Raw genomic sequence first — 23,162 nt, forward strand, 5'->3', positions numbered from 1 at the left:
GGCCTAGGCGGTGGCACCGCCAGTCCACTATCAGTGTCAGAAACTGATAGGCGGTGGCACCACCGGCCTCGGAAACCAAAGAGAATTCAAATTTTGGAGCCCAAATTTGAATCCTCTTGAGGCCTATAAATACCCCTCATTTCTCAGCAGAGAATACAACCTTTTGAGAAGTTAGAAGTTGAGAAAAGCTTTAGGAAAAGTCTTGTTTTCAATAGCTTGAGTGTTCACCTCCTTTCTTTTCATTGAAATCTTTGTAAAAGGGTGAACCACTTGTAAGAGGTTGTAAGAGGGGTATTAATCCTTCCCCTATAAGAAATTTGCTAGTGGAAGTTGGAAGCCTCTTCGAAAAAGGCTTCGCAAGTGGATGTAGGTCATTTTGACCAAACTATTTTAAAAACTACTGCGTTATCTGGTTTGCATCCTACTCTTGCCATTTACATACTGCAAACTTCTCTACTTAGTTACTACGCTTCCATACGTTTCTAAGTTATCAAGCTTCTAAAATCGGTTTCCATTGATATTGTTTTTCATCGTACGAAAGATTTATCAAAACCGAAGTTTTAATCTGCTGCACTGATTCACCCCCCCCTCCTCTTAGTGCCGCTCCGATCCTAACAAACACAACACACGCAGTTCAAAACCAATCATTCACACGAACAACCTGGCTCTGATACCACTATTGGGAAATCTTGGGGTCGACATCACATGCGCAGCGGAAGAACAAGAAAACAAAATCCCCGATTCCCAAAGAGATGTTCGTCGTCGTGCGAAGATTGGTGCACAAAATCCGCGAAACTTAAAACTACGTATAGAGTAGATTGTGTTACCTAGGGAGATCGTATATCCTTGTTTCCTTGCAGATCCTTAGGAGAGGGTGAAGAAGGTCAAGCGTCCTCCTCTCTAGCGGTGATCCACACAGTAGGGTTGCGACGACGCTCCTCAAAACTCCAAGCTTGCTCTGAGGTAGAGAGGGAGAGGAGAATAGGAAAGGCAAGCAAAGACTCTAGCCTATGAGGCTCTGAATCCCTCCTATTTATAGAGATCCCCTGTCAAACCCTAATGGGTCCTCCCCTAGTGGGTATTGGATCTGCATCCAATAAAACAAGGGCTCCGTCGGATATCTCATATCTGAACCTCTACTCATTGCAATGCCTACCATATGTGTGTGACCCTCTAGGCCCAATATCGAGCTGGCCGTGAGTCATACCTGTCAGAACTCCTTCTAACTCAGTGAATTATTATCTCTGTAATAATTCACTTGACTCATCGACTACGGAAGTATTAGGCCACTACGCTGTAATCCCCAGACGATACAGGGGAATCTAATCCATTGGACCTGTCTGTCCTCAGTTACCGTGTACCTATAGTCCCTTATCCATCAAATATCCCAAAGACCGTATATCGAGCATGGTGTTGTCAGACCTATACGATTTCTACTCGAGTCTCGCTCTAATCGGATTCTCCCGGAGAACTCTTTCTCTCTCAACCCGAATGACCCTGGCCAGGGATTTGTCTGAGCAAGAACACATGGGATATTCCTCTCATGATGCCGAGAGTGGATGATCCTCTATCGACACTCAATAGCCCTTGTAAGGTCGACTACCACTCTCAATGACCAGCTGTACTAGATCTGGGACAGCCAAACCTATAAGTCTGGTATCAAAGAGTGGAGCACTCATACAGGACATCCTTGGTGTCTCAAGTCTAAGGACCAGATACACCACTAGGACTACGGAATCACTGTCTGATAATAAGGCATCATCAATCATCCAGCATTCCGTAAGCGGATCAATCAGTGAACTCATTCTCCAATGAGCACCTGTACTGTATCCCTAGTGTTCCTACACGAGCAGCTATGAGACCAGCTGCATCCATCATATGGACGGGTATACAGCACACCAGTCTGTCCGGTTATCACGATGTCCCTCTCGAGTAACCTATGACCGGGATTATTTAGGATATGTGTTTAAAGGTGAATCGATCTCATTATCGTGATCTCATCACGATCCGATTCCCATTGCACAAATCCAAGGACATCACAATATATATATATGCACATATGCAATAGTTATAAAGTGATATACGCCAAAATATAATAAGCAAAAAGATTCTGTATCAAGTCACACGTGCCATCACTCACGTGATTGGCTTGCTGGGCACCTATGACTAGCACATATACCCATTACAAATAGCGTAATTTGTAACCTCATAGGAATTACAGAGAAAAATAGAGGTTGTTATTTTAGAGGACAATGGGACGAAGCAACAGTTGAGACCACTTATTCTGAAGCTCTAGGAATCATCTTCGGTAATCCTAACTTGTCTATTCTTCCAAAAAGCTGTGAACATTTACTACCTTTCAACACCAAACTACTTCATCACATTTTGATAAGCATTATAATCTCAAAACAATATCATCATGATAAAGTTTAACCAAATGGAAATAAGAATGATGTATTGGATTATGAAAGAACATGAAAATTGATTTGGCTACCTAATACAACAAAATATGATTGAACTATCAAAAAAAGGATATGATGCTTCCATATGGTGGCCTGATCACAAGATTAATCCATGCTTATGACATAGTTATCCCACCTGACGAAGAAGTTATGAAACTAGATAGGTTTAATATCATAAATAGAAATCTACTATGAAGATTAAAATGCATATTCAGAAATGGGATATGAACTAAATTACCTAGAAGAACTGACCCCCTCCCACCTGATCCAGAACCTGAAACACCAATTTTTAGGGGCAATCAAACTCCTCCTACTGGTCCCTTTGAGGCAACACTTCCAATAGAGTAAGCACCCACTTCATCTACCGACGACATAGGGACTCGAATGGATTGATTTGAACAACGTCAAGATCAAATTTTAACTGAGATACAACAGATTCATCAACAACTTAATACTTTGTTTAGACATTTTGACTTGCCACCACCTTAATAGCTATCTATGTCTTTTTGCTGATGACAAAGAGGGAGAAGTTGACGAAAAACTTTAAAACTTTTGATGTTGTGTTAACTTTGATGTTGTAAATGTGTTTACTTTGATGTCGTGATCTCTTTTATGTTGAAAACTTGATATTATAATCTTGTGTTTACTTTGATACTGTGATCTCTCTAAATGCTTAAAATTTTTAATGTTATTATACAATGATGTAATATCTGATTCTTAATGTTGTGAACCTTTGAATGCTACTATAAAAGTTATAACATGAGGATGTTTCATGCAAGTAATGTAAGGCTATGTCCGAAGCATTTTTATCATGCATGAAGTGCTAAAATTATGTATTTAATATGATGATGACTTGAAACTATAATGATACACAATGCATGTGATTAAATTCGATTAAAGCTTGAATTCAAGGCAGTGAATTCAAATTTGTCTTTTCTCAAAATATGACATATAGATAGGGGGAGTTAATGTTAACTCCTTCACCAATTAGTTGTCATCATCAAAAAGGGGGAGATTATTGAATCTCAGATTTTGATGATGAAATCAATTGGTGAATTATTTGACCTAATTTATGTGTTGAGATAAGTATGCAGGATTAACTACGATAGCAATAAGGCATAAAACAGATGATAAGCCGGAGTTGAAGATTCGGACGATGTATCAAAAGTGTGTCGGGAGCTCGTTGAGAGTTCGTTTGGGGTTCGCTAGAGGCTCGTCGGAAGATTGTCAAGAGCTCGTTGGAAGATCGTCGAGAGCTCGTCGAAAGATCGCCAAGGGCTTGTCGAAAGATCGCCGAGAGTTCGTCAGGAGTTCGCCAAAAGTTCACCGGAAGTTTTACCGAGAAGTTTGCTGGAGGTTCGCCGAAAGAAAAATCGACATACCGGACTAATTGCTTGCCTTAATCATAGTTAGAACATTAGTTGAGTTAGGATCGGGAGGTAATCCCACTAACTCGGTCAGGAGCCAACTGAGCCCTTAATAAGGTTGAATTGGGTTGGATTGAACATCCCATTCAGCACCTGAAATCACGGCCGACGGTGGCACCGCCAGGGCCGACGGTGGCACCGCCTGGCAGACCCGGTCTCCCAGGTGTTTTGGGCGGTGGTATCGCCCAGATTGGACGATGGTATCGCTGGCAGTTAATGTTGCCAACGATGGTACTACCCAACAATGACGGTGGTACCGCTAGTATCCCGAAAAATTGGGATGAGACACTTTTTGGTTCTAATTTTGAAGCTATTGTGGCCTATAAATGCCCCATCCTTTTCTGCATGAAAGGACATAAAAGTATTGGCATAATTTTAAGTCTTTGAAGTGATAAAATGTTGTAAAAGTGTTAAAGTACTCCTCCTCATTTTTTAAGTATTGAGATCATTCAAGAGAGGTGTGAGACTTGTAAGGATTATCTCCTAAACCCGTGAAAAGGAGAAAGTGCTATAAAGAAGTGATTGGTTTTCGCTTATTGAAGGAAGACCATTAAAGGATGCTGGTGATCTTGATGAAAGAGGAATCAGAAGTGGATGTAGGTCACAACGATCGAACCACTCTAAATTCTAGTTTACTTTTATATTTATACAATTTACGTTACTGTAAACTTTCTTAACCTTTTTTTTTTTTACCCTCTTACGAAATTTTATATAAATATTAATCGATATATTTTCTCAACCTATCATGTTATTTGATATATTTTCTCAATCTTTAGTTCGAAACCTCTTATATTTTTATATAAAACATGAGGATTGTACATCGGACCCACTTACCAAAATATTATATCGATAAAGACTCAAACAGTATATATATATATATATATATATATATATATATATATATATATATATATATATATATATATATATATATATATATATATATATATATATATATATATATATATATCAAGTGTTAGTACATTGATATTTATGGTATTATGAAAAGATCTGATAAAAATATTAAAAAAATCTAATTTAGAGCTTATATCTTCTAGAATATTGTTTGATTTATCTTGATTCACGTATCAATAACTTTCTTGACGAGCATATATCACTCATACTATATCGGGTCATGTTTCAAATCTTAATAAATATGAATCCATCCTTGACAATTATAGATATATGAAAATAGATATTTAAAATAACTAATTTATTGTAAGGAATCAATTGTACGAAGAACTAAGATTTTACAAGAGTCAAGAATTACGTCTATCTAATTTTAAGGTCGAATGTCTTTTTGGGTTCACTATATAAGCTCACGTGTGAAGCGTAAAGCTATCTTTCTGAAAAATCTAATAAATTTCATACAAATCTCATTTGACATTTTTTTTTTGACTTATAGAAGGTTAAGAATTAAAATCTTATCTAACGTATTTTCATTTAAGTATTGGTCTATACCTAAAATATTAGTCTCATACTCATCGAACTAAAAATTGAGGATTTGAAACTGAAATTTAAATATTGGTCTAGTGATAATGCATCATCATCATCATCATCAGACCTGCTTATAAAAAATTGATGGTTTGAAATCTCATATGATATTTTTAAAAAGTATTGATTAGCTTAGCTAGATCAAGACATATTTTCATTTAAGTATTGGTCTATTCCTAAAATATTAAGACCTTATCAAATCATCATAACGTCTTGAAACTCTTAACCTTAAAAATAAAAAAAATAAAAAAAAATTCAAAAAATAAAGAATATGGTGCTAGTGTTAACCCACAACTAACACCTGGAGTTCCTTACTGTATTGGGATCATGTTCTTCTCCATGGAATTCTTGCAGCAAATATGTTTGGCAGCATTAAAAAGAGCAGTGAACTTGAAAGATGACACAAAATGAGTGATGAGATGGTGAAAGATATCATATGTTGGGTTTATTTCCATTAGTATTCATCACTGGCCACCATTCAACCATAGGCTTGTAGGATGAAGTACAACAACCATACCAACTAACATGGCTGAATATACTAGTAGCTTAATTCCTATTGCTCACATAAAGACAACATTATTTATATTATGATGAAATGAATAATAATAATAATTCAGTAGTTCACTTTCTTTGAGATATACACCAACATTTTCTATTCCACTCCAAGATATAATTCATGTGGAGGTCAACAAGGCTGTTCTTTTCTCCACAATTTTCTCAGCAGCTTATTTCTATTGGCATTCAGCATAAAGTTGGACATTAAATTAAGTCTTTGTGTTTCCGAAGAGTGGATAAATAAAATAACTAGATCCGAACATCCAACCATCATAATCTATAATATCCACAATTTGAGTAACTTACTCTTGTGATATTTGATTCAAGATGGTGATGACAATGTTAACGTTTTGAAGTTCTAAGTTTGTTTCGATGTCAAGATAAATTGGAGATACAGTTCGATGCTTCAGCCAATAAATATTCAATAAGTGTATTTTGGCATCGAGTGCTTGAGAGTCTTTTTATAATTTAAAGGAATAGATCCGGATGACTTTTTATAGTGTTAAATATGATTGTTGGGTTAAGATCATAGTAAATATTAAAAATCATAATACATATCATTTGACCATCAATGAAATCATATGTTAAACTTAGGAATACAAAAGTAAGAGTAACTGAGTACGTAAAATCTAGTTATGTAAGGTTGATGAGTTCCACTTTAACACATCAGTTCAGTGAGAATGTCAATCAAGCGAAGAACGAGATGTCGAGCAAATGAAAATTATATATCGACTGATCGACAATGATATATTAATAATCACCTTTATCAGTATTATTACAAAATGAAAAATGATAGATTGAATTCATATGTAAATTATTAAATAATCAAGTATATGTCTATACAAAAATAAATATAATATAAATATATATAGTATAATATTTTTTTTTATGACATGATATTATTATATATTGTAATTTTTAAAAAAAATAAATGACAAAGATGAAATTCATATTTTGTTATAAATTTTTTTTTTACCAATTAAGATAGCCAATATTTATTTTCTTATATATTGCGGCATATCCTTAAAGCCATAAGGTATTATTTATCTTATTATAATTCGAAATAATTAAAAATATCCAAAAAATCTGTAAAGGATTAGCAAATCCAACGGACAAGATTAGATCAGGCGACACAGAAATGGATGATGTCCTCCTCCTCTCCCCACCGACCTGTCGTTGTTGGTGATGCTGGGATTGATCTCGCTTGCATACGTACGTGGATATGAAAGCGATGGTGAGGTTCGTTTCAATTTTGCTTTGGGAATTGTGCGAAAGCTTGATGGTTAGATCTTGACCGTTTGATTTATCTTTAAGATTCGTCTCAACGCTCTTGCCTTAGTTAGGTCCGACCAGAACCCGGTCGGGCTTTCGCCTCTCTTGGTTCGGCGATGGTTTTCTTTTGTCCTTGCATCCAGATCCGAACTCCCGCAGAGAAGAAACGGCGATGTTGACGGCCAAATTCCTCCGCCTCCCTCTCCGCTCCTCCCTCAACGCCGTCTCCTCCGCCCCCTTCTTCCGTCGAGAAGAGCCCCTCCTCCTCTGCTCCCCTCTCCTCCATCTCCTCCGCCACTACCGCAGCGACGGCCGCTCCCGCGATGATTTCCCCTCCTCCAGGCACGGCAAAGATCCTTCCCTAAAACCCTAGTCTTTCTTTTTTTTATCCCTTGGTTCGGAATCCTTGATGGGAGGTCGCTTTGGGATGAGGGATCACTCAGGTACGAGCAGCCGCCGCCGCCCATCAACTGGGGCATCCGCATCGTGCCGGAGAAGAAGGCCTGCGTCGTCGAGAGGTTCGGCAAGTATCTGCGCACCCTTGGTTCTGGAATCCACATTCTTGTCCCTTTAGTTGACCGGATCGCGTATGTCCACTCCCTCAAAGAGGAGGCCATCCCGATTCCCGACCAATCCGCCATCACCAAGGACAATGTCAGCATCCTGATCGACGGGGTCCTTTATGTCAAGGTAGTGTCATCTGTGATGAATACTTGCATTTTGTTGTTTTGTGTCGGAATCTTGAATCTTCTTGTTTGAATTGAACCGTGTCTTCATCCCATGTTAAGTTGCAGCTTCCATATGTGTATATCAATGGGTTTGTGATACTGTGAACTCGTTCAGATTGTTGATCCAGTCCTTGCTTCCTATGGTGTGGAGAACCCGATATTTGCAGTTATCCAGCTAGCACAAACGACGATGAGGAGTGAGCTGGGTAAAATTACTCTTGATAAGACATTTGAGGAGAGGGATACACTCAATGAGAACATTGTGGTAGGTTTGCCTTCTTCTTACTCTGAGATTTCAACTCTTGCTCTGGCTCAACATAACTTGGTAATGTTTACCTTGGAAATCTAAAGGGCAACCTAGCTTATCAGGATTCTAACAATAAAAACAGCCTCTTTGCTTACAGAAATAATGTTAACCCTTCTAAATTCTGCTTGGGTGGGAATCACATGCATCGGAAAGCCTCTATTTTGCTTCTTCTACTGTGTTTGATCCCTATTTTGATGTTTCTTCCTGTTTTATCTTCCATATTTCATGGAAGTTTGGATTTGAATTTGTGTGCTTTGAGGTAGATAAGATTGTCAGTTTGTAGGGATTCCTGTTTTCTTTGCCTTGAACCATAGTTCTGTCAGTAAAAAAAGTGTAGCTAAATTTATTGCATTATTTCATCTGTGACTATGGGGTATGTGAATAGAATGAACCGGCCTCGAGGTATATCTTTGCTTCAGAAAGAAAATGATAATGACAAAGATTCAATCTATTTTAAAATGAGATATTCCTCCAGTTGATTCTGGACAAATTTTAGTGAATGATGTGTCTAGATTTGTCATTTTGCTGGAATTTTTGTTTGCTTTGCCTTGAACCATACTTTTGTAAGTCTATAACATTGTACATTTCTGCTACTATATGATCGGACAGATACCATAGATACATGATTGCACTATGTGACATCAATTTAACAGCTTCGCATGTTGAGGAGCCGATATGAGACTTGTTTGAAATGTCATAGAAGTTCTAACTTAAGTGTTTGACTCATTTCTTTGATCCTTTCCCTACTGCTCCTCTTATTACGGATAACTGATTACGTACCAATGTTGTCTGCTTATACGACACAAACTTAAACTTTGTTCCGGCTGGTTGATCATTTTTTTCGTACAGCTCCCTTTGATTCTCAGTGAGGACAATGATCAGCTCCTTCATGTCATTGTTGTCATAAAAAGCTCTTTATTTTTTTGTGGATGCTGCAGCAAGCTCCAATAGGTGACAGCCGTCTGATAGAAAACCTGCCTGGAAATCTGAGGATGTTTAATATCATATATAATTGCAAACTTATGCTGCCTTGAGTTGGGATTAATTGGAACTTGGTCTTAAGCCTATTAACAATGTAAAAACAAATTTTCTGAGGAGCGTGATACCTCAATTAAATCTGATAAAAGTTCTAAACTACTTGCTCTTTTGAAATGGCAAAATACTGAACCCCTGGATAACATAAAGAATAAAATAGCCTTACTGTACAAAGTGTCGTGCGGCAACTTTTGTAGGATCTGGACATCAGATAAGTTAAAATTTGAGGAATAGTAGGCTGCCATTGCTGAAATTTGTGAGTAGGTGTTTTTTTTTCAATTTTGAAGAGTGAGCAAGTGGAAATCCTGGCTTATGGATAGCTACTAGTTTCTTGTCTGTGGATCTTTATACTGATATAAATTCTGTTGCAGGGCAGCAACAATAGAGAAGCAATTATGAAGATCATTGTGAACAATTTATGTCATGGAAGAAGACAAGAAGCTAAAATCATGGAAGAGGATGACTGGTGATAAATTTTGTCAGATTAAAAGAGCCAGAATTTATGAGAACACAGAATTAGAGTAATTTTAATTTGTTTGCTAGTATAGATTCATTTGACATACTCTTATGCACAATCATGAGATGCAGTTTATATTTGCCAGGTGGCATTTTGATTTGCCCTGTTGCGCAATGGTGCAATTAAGCCTTTTTTAAGTTGCACAGTGCCACAAAATATGGTGCATTTGTATATTGGATTCATATCGGAGTTGGAGAAAGTTAGATAATCACAAAGGAAGGAGGCGAAAGCACCTTTGAATATTTGATTTCATCCATGGCCTTTCAAAAGTTCCTGTTTATTAGATGCATTTAATTGGATGAGGGGTGGAAGAGTGCTCATAAGCACACTGGAGTTCTGTGAACTATATTGGTGGGTTGATGTCTTCATGATTTGTAGTAGGTAGCAAAATTGATTGTTCAAAACAGCGTTCATCATTGGCAAAATGGACCCTTCTCGGAGATTTGTCGGTATGGTATGTACGTACCAGTGTACCGACACACAGTTCGTTAGGGCATGCCGACAAAGACTCGGGCGAGCCACATCTCAGTGGTGAGTCGGACTGGTATGTATCTTCCGTGCCATACTAACTCAGGCAGTACAATAAACCTTGGTTCTAAATGACAATGCTTGGCACATAGGGTAGATTGTAAACAGAGAATAGTTATAGATGTGAAAAACATTGAAGACACGTAACGCAGTACAAGATTCTAAATATAAGAATGAGTTTTATAATCAATTTAGGCTTCCTTCACAATATTGGCTAGATTTTGTTAGTGGATGAACATTTATACTGAAATAAAAATTAATAATGAAGATTGGACTTGCATAGAATAGAAAATTTGTCACATCCCAGATTTATAAAAAATAAACCATCATTTCATTATTCATAATTTATAGAAGACTTTTTTATCTTTGAATTCAAATCCCTATCTTTACAATACTAAATATTTTTTAACTGAAAAAAGTACCACATCTTCTTAGTAGGGGCCACAAGTGATGAAAAAGTTTCCTCCACCCAAGCCTCCAATCTATTACAAAGTAGTAGGTTGCTTTAAAAACAAATATAAGATAAAACACATCAACAACCACACATGTTAGTAAGAACCTCCGAAAAATCATAAAAATAATTTTTAATACTCGTAAAATATATAATTTAATATGAAATGATAGCATATTAATTTATTATGAAACATATATTAGAAAAATAATGATAATTCTTATGCAGTAAACAAAATCATGCATCAGTTACATGCAACACATTTTGATGACATACATAACAGTTAGATAACAAAAGCGTACATTATACTCGATGGTGCATTCTCCCAATAGCGGATGGAGAGAACCTATATCACACTTTCAACAGTAGATGAAGTGGTATCCCTCATTCGCCCAAGTGGGGACATGTTCCTCCTAACAATGGGTGGAGAAACCGTCTAACTATCATGTCTGATTTTCCGTTAATCCCCGAAGGGAATCACCCTACATTCTCTCGACAAGGATGCATAGTTAACCATGATTATCCATTTATATTCGTTCATTCATGCATGCATTTAAGTAGTATGATAAGATATTGTATTATGAGGGACCATGCTTGATGTATGACCTCCTAAACTATGTTCATTGGTGGCTCTGCACTGTGATGGACCCGTAGCTCCTTTCACAAGTTGCACTTCAAATGTGGACCACTCAGCATAGTCACATATACTATATAGTAACAATCACATTAATGCCATCAATTTAATATAAATATAATAGTAAATAATTAATTATTTTAAAATGACACCTTCAGATAAAACTTTTAAGTTCATCAAATCATAAAGACGTGAGGTATCAATCTCTCAATAGCTCTCAATTAACTATAACTCTAATTGGAATAGCTCAATTAACTTAAATCAAACTCAGTTCAATTATGATCTAACGGAACCAACTTCAAATCCTTATAGAACCGGTATGAAATCATTTTAGACTATGTCTAATTTGGATTTAATTGGTTTCAACTAGGTCAAGTGGGCTTGAACTAGTTAACTTGGCTTAAAATCACCCTGAACCGGCTTGAACTAATCAAATTTGCATGATTCAGTCAATTAACGAGCTCAAACCGATAAAGGGAGAGAAAATTGGATTATGTCGCATTTGCTAGCTCAGACTGAACCGACCCACTTGAGCCTTGGATGAGTCACGTGCATTGCACATGCCTTTCTCAGGTAGTAGGTTAGGATGAGGTACAACGGTCTAAATAGAGGGACGACGATGTATCTAGCGCTATGTCACGGACTTAGCTGGTTTTGCCTAAGTCGTGCGGCACCCTTGCGTGTCCGTCCATAAAGGTCAGCCTCCCCGAAGCCTCCCATGTCCCTTAGGACCCACAAAAGAGAGAACGGATTAGAGAAAACGCCTCATTCGGGATCCACAAGCAAACATTTCCGAAAACACTTCATAGACAATGCAAATTACAAACAGACTTTACAAGCTCTGAATAGTTGCACAACAAAGGGTAAAATAGTCCATTATATATCGAAAATCTCTCACACGTGTCCACATGACACAACCTTTATTTACAAGCCTAAAGCTGCTACCAACCTAACTAAAGTGGGACTATTAAGCCTTCGGCCGTCCCTCTACATGCTGTACAAAGCATGAACATATCAAAAGACACGGACATACATAAGCATTACATCAAACATCCTGTTTAGAAGTTTGTCCGTGACATTCTCCCCCACTTATTCCTTCGACGTCCTCGTCGAAGCCTTTGTGAACACTGCAACTCCTCGCCTTTGCTGAGTCTTCAATCTTCTGCTCCAGCTGCAATGCGCCTCTTGGCTCCCAGCTACTCTCCGCTGTTGTTTTTGAGTAGTCGAACCTTTGATCCGCCATGCTGCTTCAACTCGCCAATGACTCTAACTCTAGTGTGGGGTTGGCTGAGTTGTGTTGATCCCTATTGGTTCCTGCGGATCCTCCAGATGAAGGAAAAGATCATCCTTACTGCGCTAGTCTCTCAAATGCCTCATACTGCTTGAACTGGGTGGATGCTTGTTGGAGCTTTAACGAGCATCGTCTCGCAAACTTATGAAGTTTTGGGTCCTTCCTCCATAAAATTTGCCCATTGACTCTTCTTTCGCTTAGTTGTCACATTCAAGTAGGTTCGCATCACTTCCGCTTTCGATTGGCATTTCGTTGGGAAATAAAGCGGACAATCTACTCTCAGTAACACTGATCACCGTTGGTAAGGATTTGACAACTATTGTCTTCCATTATCTTCGAAGGGTCTTTGAACATATGCAGAGCTCCTCTGCTGGATTGATAAGAGAATTGGGGTACTCGGTTTCGCCCATTCTTTTAAGAGTTGAGAAGGCAAAGGTTACTTGACTTCGCCCGCCTCCTCGAGGTTGTACTCCATGCATCGAGCTGGTTACTGGCCTTCGTCTGCTCTTTGCTCACACTTCTGAAGCACTTGAAGTGTTTGCACTCCTTGCGTTGAGTTAGCTACTGTGATTCACCTTCTCAATGCCATCGAACTTCTAAAATGCAAGATGTTTTCACCCCAACTTGGAGTAATTCTCTAATAGATGTGGTCGCCTCTGGGATTGTATCGTCTTCTCCATCAACCCTACCGCCTACTCCCCTGAGTAGCGAAAGTACAGCACCACGTACTGCCTGCTTCGTTCCTTGGTCGTGCACTCTTGCATGACCCGAAGTCCTTCACTTTCGGCTATCTTGATGAGAAACTCATTGACACCGGTCTTACGAAGTTCCTTGGCCTCTACCCTTCAGCCTTGTCTCGATACTTGGAGTTTGCCTCTGCATGCTCCACCTCCTCGGCCCCTTTCACGACCAAGCGCTCTCCCTCCATGAGAGCAAGGGATCAATGACTTTCACGGAAGTCCCGCCTCTGCGGTACCATAGCGCTGCCATGCCCATGGCCCTACTATCCGTCGCCTCGCATCTGCATCCCTTTTCTTCACGATCAGTAGATATGTCTCCGTGGCACTCCTCTGAGTCCACCTCCATTCTAACTGATGCTTGATTTTGGGTAGCTAAGTCCCTCTGGACTCGTCGTCGCTTCCTCGCCCCTTTCGACCCCTTGCTTCAACACCTCTGTGTTCTCCAAGAAGCTCCCTTTGGTCGATGGAAAGACAGACTGCAACTCCCATGAATGGCCTCTGCCATCGCATTATAGGGTTTGCACCGATTCTGTTCTCCTTAGCTTCCTTGGTAGCAACGTTCGCTTACTCGACCTTGTCCTCTGACTTGCCGGGCTCCCTTAAGCGAATATGAGCTCTAGAGCAGTCCAACTCTCCAACTGCTTTGATCATACCTCTGTATAATCAAGTCCCTCCCATTGGACTCACTAGTACTTGCATTCGAACTCCCTTGGTGGAACCCAGCCCCCATATGCTGATGACCAAGGTTTTCATCCGATGCAAAATTCGATGCACGCACGGAATACCCGCCTCTGCGGTACCATGGCCTTCACTCCTTGAATCCATAGCCCTTTTTGCCGTCGTGTTGTTCATCGAAGGGGAGCTTCCAGTAGCGCCCGATCATACCTCCATATGATCTAGTCCCTCACGGGACTATGTCACGTGTATCGCATTGCCACAAACTGTTCCACCACGATCCGCTGCACCATGTCGCCTCCTGGTGACATCTCCATTGCATTCTGATCCTTGTGGGATGAACTCGAATTGTGGTCCCTCCATGTGTGGCCTCTGCCAATACATCGCATGGTCACTTCCACCTTCAATTTTGTTCGCTCTTTGGCAATCGACCTTTATCCACCTACTCTTGGGTCACACCTAGATGAAGCACCGCTCTAGGACAGTCCATCGCCTAGTAGCTCCCGAAGTCCCCCGACTTCCCTGCAATTAGTGCACCATTGTCTGGATCCTGGGCCTCTGCCCCTACCAGCACAATCTCCGCTGTGCATCGCTTCCTGCCTAGCAACTCGATTGGCAACACTGTGGCATATTCTTCAAGAGTACTCGCCTCTGCGTCCTCTTGCCCCGTGCTATAAGGCCTTCTGAACCCAACTTCGCCTCCGTAAATTGAGTCGCCTTAGTTCCTCCATCAAATGCTTTTCTGAGATAAGGTGTATGTGCCCAAAAGCTCCCTTCGTCTTTGGCACCATGCAAGATGAGTCCGCTCCATTAGAATGAAGGACCCATGGAACAACATGATTCTACTCTTGCCTCTGCAAAGAGTTCATGTCCTTGACCTCTGTCTAAGGAAAGCACTGTGCCTCCGCTTCATGTTCCAACTTCGATGCTGGCTCCCTTCATGCGGCTTGGGTACTTCGCCAAGTTACACCCAAGTTGCTTCGCTCCTCGTTTTTGCATTGAGTCGATGGTGGCCCTCGTGCCCACCATTCCACGGGTCAGCCCTCCCTTGAGTCCGATCTCCATATCGACTCCAAGTGTGCCTTCATTTGAGTTGCTTTGGGTCGCTCCCCCACTTGATCTCGTAATGCATCCACCAATGCATTCTCTCGAGCGAGATCATGCGATAACTCCTCGCCGCTTGCTCAGTCCATTGAGCTTCGTGAAGTTGTTGTTTGTTGAGGTACTCCTCCTCAACTTGTGAGGTCCGTCCCACATGATTCTCCCTCTGGAGAGCTGGGACTTGTCCCTCCTGGATAACTGTCCCGTTGGAGCAACATCTCTCTTCGTTTCAGAGACCACCATGCCCTTGGACTACTTCGATCTGTTGAACAAACTGTGCATTGTTCTGCCTCCTGCAAACGCACTTACTAGATTGCGACTCCACGTCAATACAGCCCTCGCTGCACCACTCAAGGCCTAGCAACATGCTGAACTCGTTGCACACTTCAGCCTCCTGTGGACGTATCCTTCACATGCCGAAGAGAAAGTTTCAATGCTCCATGGCGTCGAGTTTCGGTCGCCTTGGGATGGCCGCGAACATTCCATCGTCCGCATACAAGCCCATGCATGAGTACCGAATTCTTTGAGTTAACAATTCCCCTCACCTCTGTGAGCTTTGCACAACTCTTTCGGTCGCTAAGCAACTCATTCCACATTGCATGGTCTCATCATTTTACCAAGCGCCTCGCTTGCCTTGAGCACCATCAAGCATAGTTGTCAACGTTGAGCCGTAGCTCAAACTCAACCATCCCAACCTTTGTGCGCTCCGCATTCTTCCAGGCTTACCTGTTCTCATGGTGCCTCTTGCGCGAAGGGTTGGCCATTCCTCTGAATGCCAATGTCAGATGCCCGCTCCTCCGAGCGACTCCTTTTCCCTACATCTCCATGCCCGTTTTCCCCCAAACGGTCGCGCGTGTGCTGACTGCCCTCAACGCAGCCCTACTAGGTCCCCCACGTTTGCATGCTAAGTGTTTCTATGAGTGCTTGTCCCGCTTTGATACCATCTGTCACGGACTTAGCTGGTTTTGCCTAAGTCGTGCGGCACCCTTACGTGTCCGTCTGCAAAGGTCAGCCTCCCCAAAGCCTCCCATGTCCCTTAGGACCCACAAAAGAGAGAACGGGTTAGAGAAAATGTCTCATTCGGGATCCACAAGCAAACATTTCCGAAAACACTTCATAGACAATGCAAATTACAAACACACTTTACAAGCTCTGAATAGTTGCATAACAAAGGGTAAAATGGTCCATTACAGACTGAAAATCTCTCACACGTGTCCACATGACACAACCTTTATTTACAAGCCTAAAGCGACTACCAACCTAACTAAAATGAGACTATTAAGCCTTCGGTCGTCCCTCTACATGCTGTACAAAGCATGAACATATCAAAAGACACGGACATACATAAGCATTACATCAAACATCCTGTTTAGAAGTTTGTCCGTGACAGCTAGTCGCATAGTTGTGTGGGCTTAGCTTCGCGGGTTGGGCTGAGCCTTGCCACGCCTGGCTCGTCGGTTGGGTCGTGCTTAACCATATGGGTTGAGTCATGCTTGACTATATGGGCTGGTTGTGCTTGGTCACATGAACTGGGTTGCGTCATATCTGACTATATGGTTAGGTCATGCTTGACTATTTGGGTTTGACCGTACTTGGCCACATGAACTGGGTCATGCCTAACCACATGGAGTGGACTATACATGGTCACATGTGTTGTGCTGTACTTGGCCACATGGGCTAGGTCATGCCTGACCATATGGGCTGGGTTGGGTTGTACTTGGCCACATTAGCTGGATCATGCCTAACCACATGGGTTGGACAATACCTAATCACATGGGCTAGGTCATGCCTAACCAATATCTGGTCATATGGATTGAGTCGTCCCTGGCCATATAGGTTGTGGTATATGCCTAACCATATCGATTGGATCATATTTGATCACATGGGCTAGGTCATACCTAATCATATGAGCTAGTTTGACTAATCAACTTAACTCAGGTTAAACCTCAATTTGACCCCTCTTATTAAATTAGATTTGAGTATTTTTAGAAATATTTTAAAATATTATAAAATAATAATTAACCTCAAATATATTCTTTTTCATATTTACATTCATGATTTCAAATTTAAAACTAATTAAATCATAAAAATCCACATATAATTTCTTAAAACATAAATATGTAATTAAATGAATTAGAACTATTATTAAATTAACTAATCATTCTAACATCATAATTCAATGATAATTATTTATTAATTATAAAATTTCGAAATTAAAATATTATTATGCATCATACAAATTATAACAATTATAATATTAAAAATTTTAAAATATGAATAAAAGCTAGTAACAAAAGAATAGAAGATCCTATCTCTCCTCGGGAATCCTCAATTCTCTCACTGCTGGACTCGATAAGGAATGAGGGAGGGGGAGCCCACTTTAATAGGAGAAGATGAGCTATCCCCGAAAGGTAAACAGTAATTTAATTTTTCTTTTTTATTTTACTTTCACATACAAATATAAAATTGTAATATTTATTTTTTATGATTCACACACAAAAATGGAATTTGAACTATTTACTTTCCAAAAATTACATCATTCATTAGGAAATAAATCAATTAATAATTTAATTGATTGACAAAATTCCTAAGTTATCCACATGATTAATGAAATCAATTTTAATAATTTTCTTAACCATACTACACAAACAAGAAAGTTAATAATTTAAATAAATCTACACATTATTTATGGTATCTTAATTTATGTTAAGAGAGAAAAATCATCGGTGATTATTACAAAATTAGAGAAAAAGGATAGATTGATGAGAACTTAGAATATGAAAATGTGTTATGTAAATGAAAAAAAATAATGAATTTCTAGTTATGGTTATCCTCCTAAAGAAAAACTGTTAGAATAGTAGAATAGAACAATCCCTACAAATTAGGATCTATGATATTCGATTCTAAACATTCAAGTAAACACCATTTGGCCATAACTGTTATGTTGGCTGGAATTCCTCATTAGGGTTGCACTGCTGAAATAATGAGAGCCAGAAAAATTATACACGTAAGACACAATTATAAGAGTGATTTTTTAAAATAACAATGTTCGTATTTTATAAGCAGTTTAGCAAAAGTACTTGGCACATCTCACAGCATGATTGTATATTGTCAGTTTTCACATGTTAAGAAGCCTGCTGCTTGAGTTCAAGTGATTGATGCCAATGACTATTATTTCATAAGATATTTCTTTAAACAGCAGTCATGGGTGTGGAGAAGGTGGAGTCTTGCAGCTTATGTTGGACATGTTTTTAATCTTACATCTGATCAGAGTATCTTTGTGATTTGGACTCATGTTGCCATGGTTGTAATGGAGAAATCTTATTTGACCTAATGATTAAGTGTAAAAACCATTGAAGATGCCTTGGATGTGTGCAAATGTAAGGAGCAGTTATGAACATATGAAGATCTGTGACATTGGCCCAGAAATACATGATCCATTTATCTTATGCTTCCTTTGGTATAGAGCAATTGTTGGTTGGGCTAGTTTGGTCATAGTATGAATTTTTACTCAATATGAATTGAAACATATCCAACATGTCATGTACCTTTATTCATTTTGATTTAGCTGACTCATTTGTTTATATAGACAAGGCCTTTTTGGGCTCTTTTCTCTGGTAGTTGAGACTGAATTGGCATTCTGCCACTTGAGTTAAAGTTCTGGAAGATTTGAATTAAAAAAAAAATAAAAAAGAAAGCAAAGACGAGGTACCTTGAGGGAGGTAACACTAATGAAAACTTGGTTAGCAGCATGGGAATGATGACCTTATGTAGGAGAATGTCACCTTTAATGAACCTAAATAACGTAATAAATGAATATTACTGAAAGTAGTCAGATCTCATCGTTGTTATCTGTGTTCTTGTTCTTATTGTTATAACATTTCTTGATGTTGTGGAAGTTAGATCAAGTGACTTAGCTAGTTGGCGATTCTTGATGCACAAAAAAACTAAAAGATGAATGTGTGGTTCTTGTCGATTGACCATTTGTACAATTCTGTTGTGTCAGTTGCTAATCTGATTTACAGTTGTGCTGCTACATTAATCTGTCTGAAAATGATAAGTGAAGATCAGTATTGTTTAGATTGAGTCACCTATGCAAAATAATTACAATGCAAAAACACCATAATAACTACTTTGAGCCTCCAAAATTTGGCAACCATGACAGTTTAAACCTGTCACTATAAGCTGATAATTAGAATAACTTGGATTATTTTCTGCCGCATTTGTGTAATTGAATATTTTTATAGTTCTTGTGCTCCTATTGTGGTTGCTACCTAAAGATGACTTCTTACAAGATTCCTTAATGATTGGATCTACAGTGCATTAGCATGTTTATGATTTTTGTATATTATATAAATTTCAGTTTTCATCATTTCATTGTTGTTAAAAAGGAACAACACAAATTTTGCTTGTTATCTGCTAATTCAAAAATTATCTCTGCTTGTGAGACCATTTTATTAGTAATCTGTAATGTAGGTAAGAAAACAAAAAGGTCTGACGACTGTGGTATCAAAGTAACAGTATAATCACATCATTCTTACTTTTAATGAGATGTTAAATGTGAAAATAATAATTAGGGGAGAAGAGAAAACTTTTGATGACATCAGACAGGATCCAATGCAAGTGAAAACTTCTGATTCATGGTAGTTTTTACCTCTTGGATATCTGTTTACTGACACCTTGGGCTATTTTTTATCTTAACTGTAGGAGTTGTAAATGACCACTTTTAAGTCAATTTGATTGTTTATTGATTATCTACAGACACCTTGTTTTTTCTTTTGTATTGACTGGATTTTTCTCTCATCTTTAGCATCTTATGCATATATATTTTTTAAGCATTTACTTCTTGTGATGCACATTGTCTGATGAATTGTAAGAGTAAATTCATTACATAGGCTTAGGAAGATTGTGAAGAATTGATTGAAAACACCAAATTGCTATAAGCAGTTCTTTTTGGGCCTCATTTTTCTTGTATATTATTGTCCCACAGAGAGCAATCAATGAGGCTGCTTCTGATTGGGGTCTTAAATGTCTGCGTTATGAAATACGTAAGTTCTTGAATCTATTATGACTTCCTGTTAACTTTAAAGTTTTCTTATTTTTAATTAATTTTCTCATTCTTTTCTGTAGGGGATATATCTCCACCACCAGGAGTAAAGGCAGCTATGGAGATGCAAGCTGAAGCAGAAAGAAGAAAACGTGCTCAAGTTCTTGAGTCTGAAGGTATTTCTTGCAGAACTCTTTTTTCTGATTATCACTTTCTTCTGTACCAAGTTTTCTTTCATTGCAAAAGGGTTTCCTACGATGCCTTTGTAAAAATAACTGTGGAGCTTTGGCAGGCTTGTTAAGATATAAATTGGTTTGAATAATATATATTTGATAGGAAATGTATATTGCTTGTCATCCTCTCATTTCTAATTAAAGTATCAATGCATAACTTCTTGTTTCAACAGGAGAAAGGCAAGCTAAAATCAACATTGCTGATGGTACGAAAGCTTCTGTGATATTGGCATCAGAAGCTGCAATGATGGACCAGGTTAATAGGGCTAAAGGTATCATATCATTTTTTTTTCTTTCTAACTTTGCTCTTTTTTGAACTGAATTGTCTATATGGATTCTTTGCTGGTATAGAAAAGAAGATATAACTTCTTTTCATTTATTATAATAGCAAAACCTTTTTGTCTGCTCATTATGCTTGAGATAAAGTTTGAAAGACTATTGTCATTTATTTATTTCCTGAGATGCTGTTATGTTAAGCTGGAATGGTTGAGCTAAAATTAGTCTTACTGTAGGATGGCTTGGAAGTTGAAATAATACAAATTCTACCCTCGAGCTTGGGAAAAGGTTGTCTATCTAGGGCCCTTTGATAAACCCAACAAGAGATCTCGTCCCGACTCTCGATGGTCTACTTGAGTCGGCTTCCTTTGAATCATTGTAATTCATTACTTTCGTACAAGTACACAGGAATTATTCCTGGCAACTTGGACAACTAATGATGTTTGTCTCTCATATCAGATGAAATATCAGAATCTGTTGAAAGGAACTTCTTCTCACAAAAACACCTTCTGCAAGTGAACATTTTGATATGGGGAAAATGTGAAGCAAACATAAAGTATACGAAAAAGGAGAGAGGACAAAGATGTTTTGATATTAGAAAAAAAAAAAGGTTTGCTAAAAGCGCTATACCACAGACTAATCCTTACTGCTCTTAAATGAGATCAGCCACATAAGTGCACGAATTCCTTTAGTATACAAATGCATTTCTATAACTATCAACTGCAGGTGAAGAAGAAAAAGAAATGGAAAAGATCAGTGGTCTTTTTTACCCGAAATGAGACAAGGTAGATATCCAGCCAGGGTTTGATGTATAATTAATAACCTACTAGGTAAGCAATAGCCCTTCATGTCTCTGATCAGAGTATCCTTCATAGTTGACACCTGCTGACACCTTGCTCATAGTTCCCTAATTCTTGATTTTAGTCCATTTTGAGCTTTCATAGTAATCAGCCAAACTCATCTATTGGGGCTCGTACATGATTCCGTTTATGGTGTACCCACTTCTAACACCTGTTGTACTGGACTGGCGCTACCTAGGCACTAGTCTATCTCCGCTAATGGTTGCTACTGTTAGTTTGGCCAGCCTTACTAATCAGTAATAGATCACCATGATTGAAGCCTCCATTTCATATTAAGTTCATATATTGTTTTAGTCTGACTATTAAATGAAGTATCACTTGAGCAACTGAAGAAAGGTAACCTTATAAGCAGTTTGGTCTATCACCACTAGTGTCCTCTCATGGGACCTTGATAATCTAACATGTCTTGGGAGCTGCGAAAAACATCACTCCTGTTTTGAATATGAAGCATAAAATGTGTTAAAGTTTCTAAAATCTTCTCTCTGACTCCTTTGATCTTTTTCATTTATCAGGAGAAGCTGAAGCTATCCTTGCTAGATCACGAGCGACTGCTGACGGCCTCAAGATATTGTCACAGGCTATGAAAGCCGAGGGAGGCACTGAGGCAAGATCTGTTCCTGATTCTTCCTTCCCCTCTATGTTTATATGTGCTTATCATGGTAGAACTTGGTCTTTCACAAAAGCGTAAAGCATCACTCGCATCATGATGAGAACATCATTTAGAAGAGAGATATGTATGTTGCATCAGTTTTTTGCTTAACATCTTGAGAATGGATACATGTCTGAGTTTTAGAAGTTTGTTCCTTTGTTTTTCTTCAGGCAGCAAGTCTCAGAATTGCTGAGCAATATATTAAAGCATTTGGTTGCATAGCAAAGGAGGTAAGAAATCATCGTGTAATTGTTAAACAGTCTTATATGTGCAAGATCTTTTTTTTCTTATATTTATTTTTATTTTTCTCCTCTCTTTGTTCAGGGAACGACTCTCCTACTTCCTAGCGCTGTTGGAAACCCTTCTTCTATGATAACTCAGGCTCTAGCAATATACAAAAAGCTTAATGTAGACAATACAAGTGCTCCTTTAGCGGAGAACCCCCATCCAGAGACCTCAGAAGAGAGCAAGAGCAATGGTGATTCTAGAATCTATGCCTTAGGAACTTCTTCAGATATGGCATCTGTTTCTGATCCAAGTGAAAGAGTATTCTCTCTCCAAAGTCCACCAAAGGGATTGAGCTAGTCTTTGCTTTGCTTCACAAGTTGTCAAAGGGAATTATTTTTGCAAGCTAGGCATGGAACTGTCATTCTGTTCATTCTTGAGAAAATTGTGAAGAAAATTTTACATTTTGAAGTGATTTGTAGATGAAAAGGTCAAGACATTGAAATGATCTGGTCTGCTCAACTGACACTCTCAGTTGAATCATCACATGGTGTTACACAAATCCGCAAATGAAAAGGGAAAGGAACAAAAAATAATGTCATTGGATCTTTTTATTATCTTGTCAGGTACTCGTGCTGTACCCTTTCATGATTCG

At 38.7% G+C, this 23,162-nt stretch overlaps 1 protein-coding gene across 1 annotated transcript; it reads left to right on the top strand.

Annotated features, from left to right (window-relative positions):
* Window positions 1–7,301: 7,301 nt before the first annotated feature.
* On the top strand, window positions 7,302–23,138 carry LOC135610080 (uncharacterized). Its single transcript, XM_065104079.1, has 9 exons — window positions 7,302–7,552; window positions 7,654–7,900; window positions 8,054–8,203; window positions 20,208–20,265; window positions 20,348–20,440; window positions 20,671–20,769; window positions 22,146–22,237; window positions 22,453–22,512; window positions 22,607–23,138. The coding sequence occupies exons 1-9, from the start codon at window positions 7,383–7,385 to the stop codon at window positions 22,865–22,867; spliced, it is 1,230 nt and encodes a 409-aa protein (XP_064960151.1). The 5' UTR covers window positions 7,302–7,382; the 3' UTR covers window positions 22,868–23,138.
* The last annotated feature ends 24 nt before the right edge of the window (window positions 23,139–23,162 follow it).

The sequence above is a fragment of the Musa acuminata genome, chromosome BXJ2-4, assembly GCF_036884655.1.
Source record: "Musa acuminata AAA Group cultivar baxijiao chromosome BXJ2-4, Cavendish_Baxijiao_AAA, whole genome shotgun sequence".
Taxonomy (NCBI): domain Eukaryota; kingdom Viridiplantae; phylum Streptophyta; class Magnoliopsida; order Zingiberales; family Musaceae; genus Musa; species Musa acuminata.

What these genes read in the sequence shown, in the direction of transcription:
- LOC135610080 (XM_065104079.1), top strand. Translation starts at nt 7,383, where the DNA reads ATGTTGACGGCCAAATTCCTCCGCCTCCCTCTCCGCTCCTCCCTCAAC. An exon ending in CACTCAATGAGAACATTGTG is followed by an intron (nt 8,204 to 20,207) that starts GTAGGTTTGCCT and finishes ATTGTCCCACAG; the next exon opens with AGAGCAATCAATGAGGCTGC. An exon ending in ATGTCTGCGTTATGAAATAC is followed by an intron (nt 20,266 to 20,347) that starts GTAAGTTCTTGA and finishes TCTTTTCTGTAG; the next exon opens with GGGATATATCTCCACCACCA.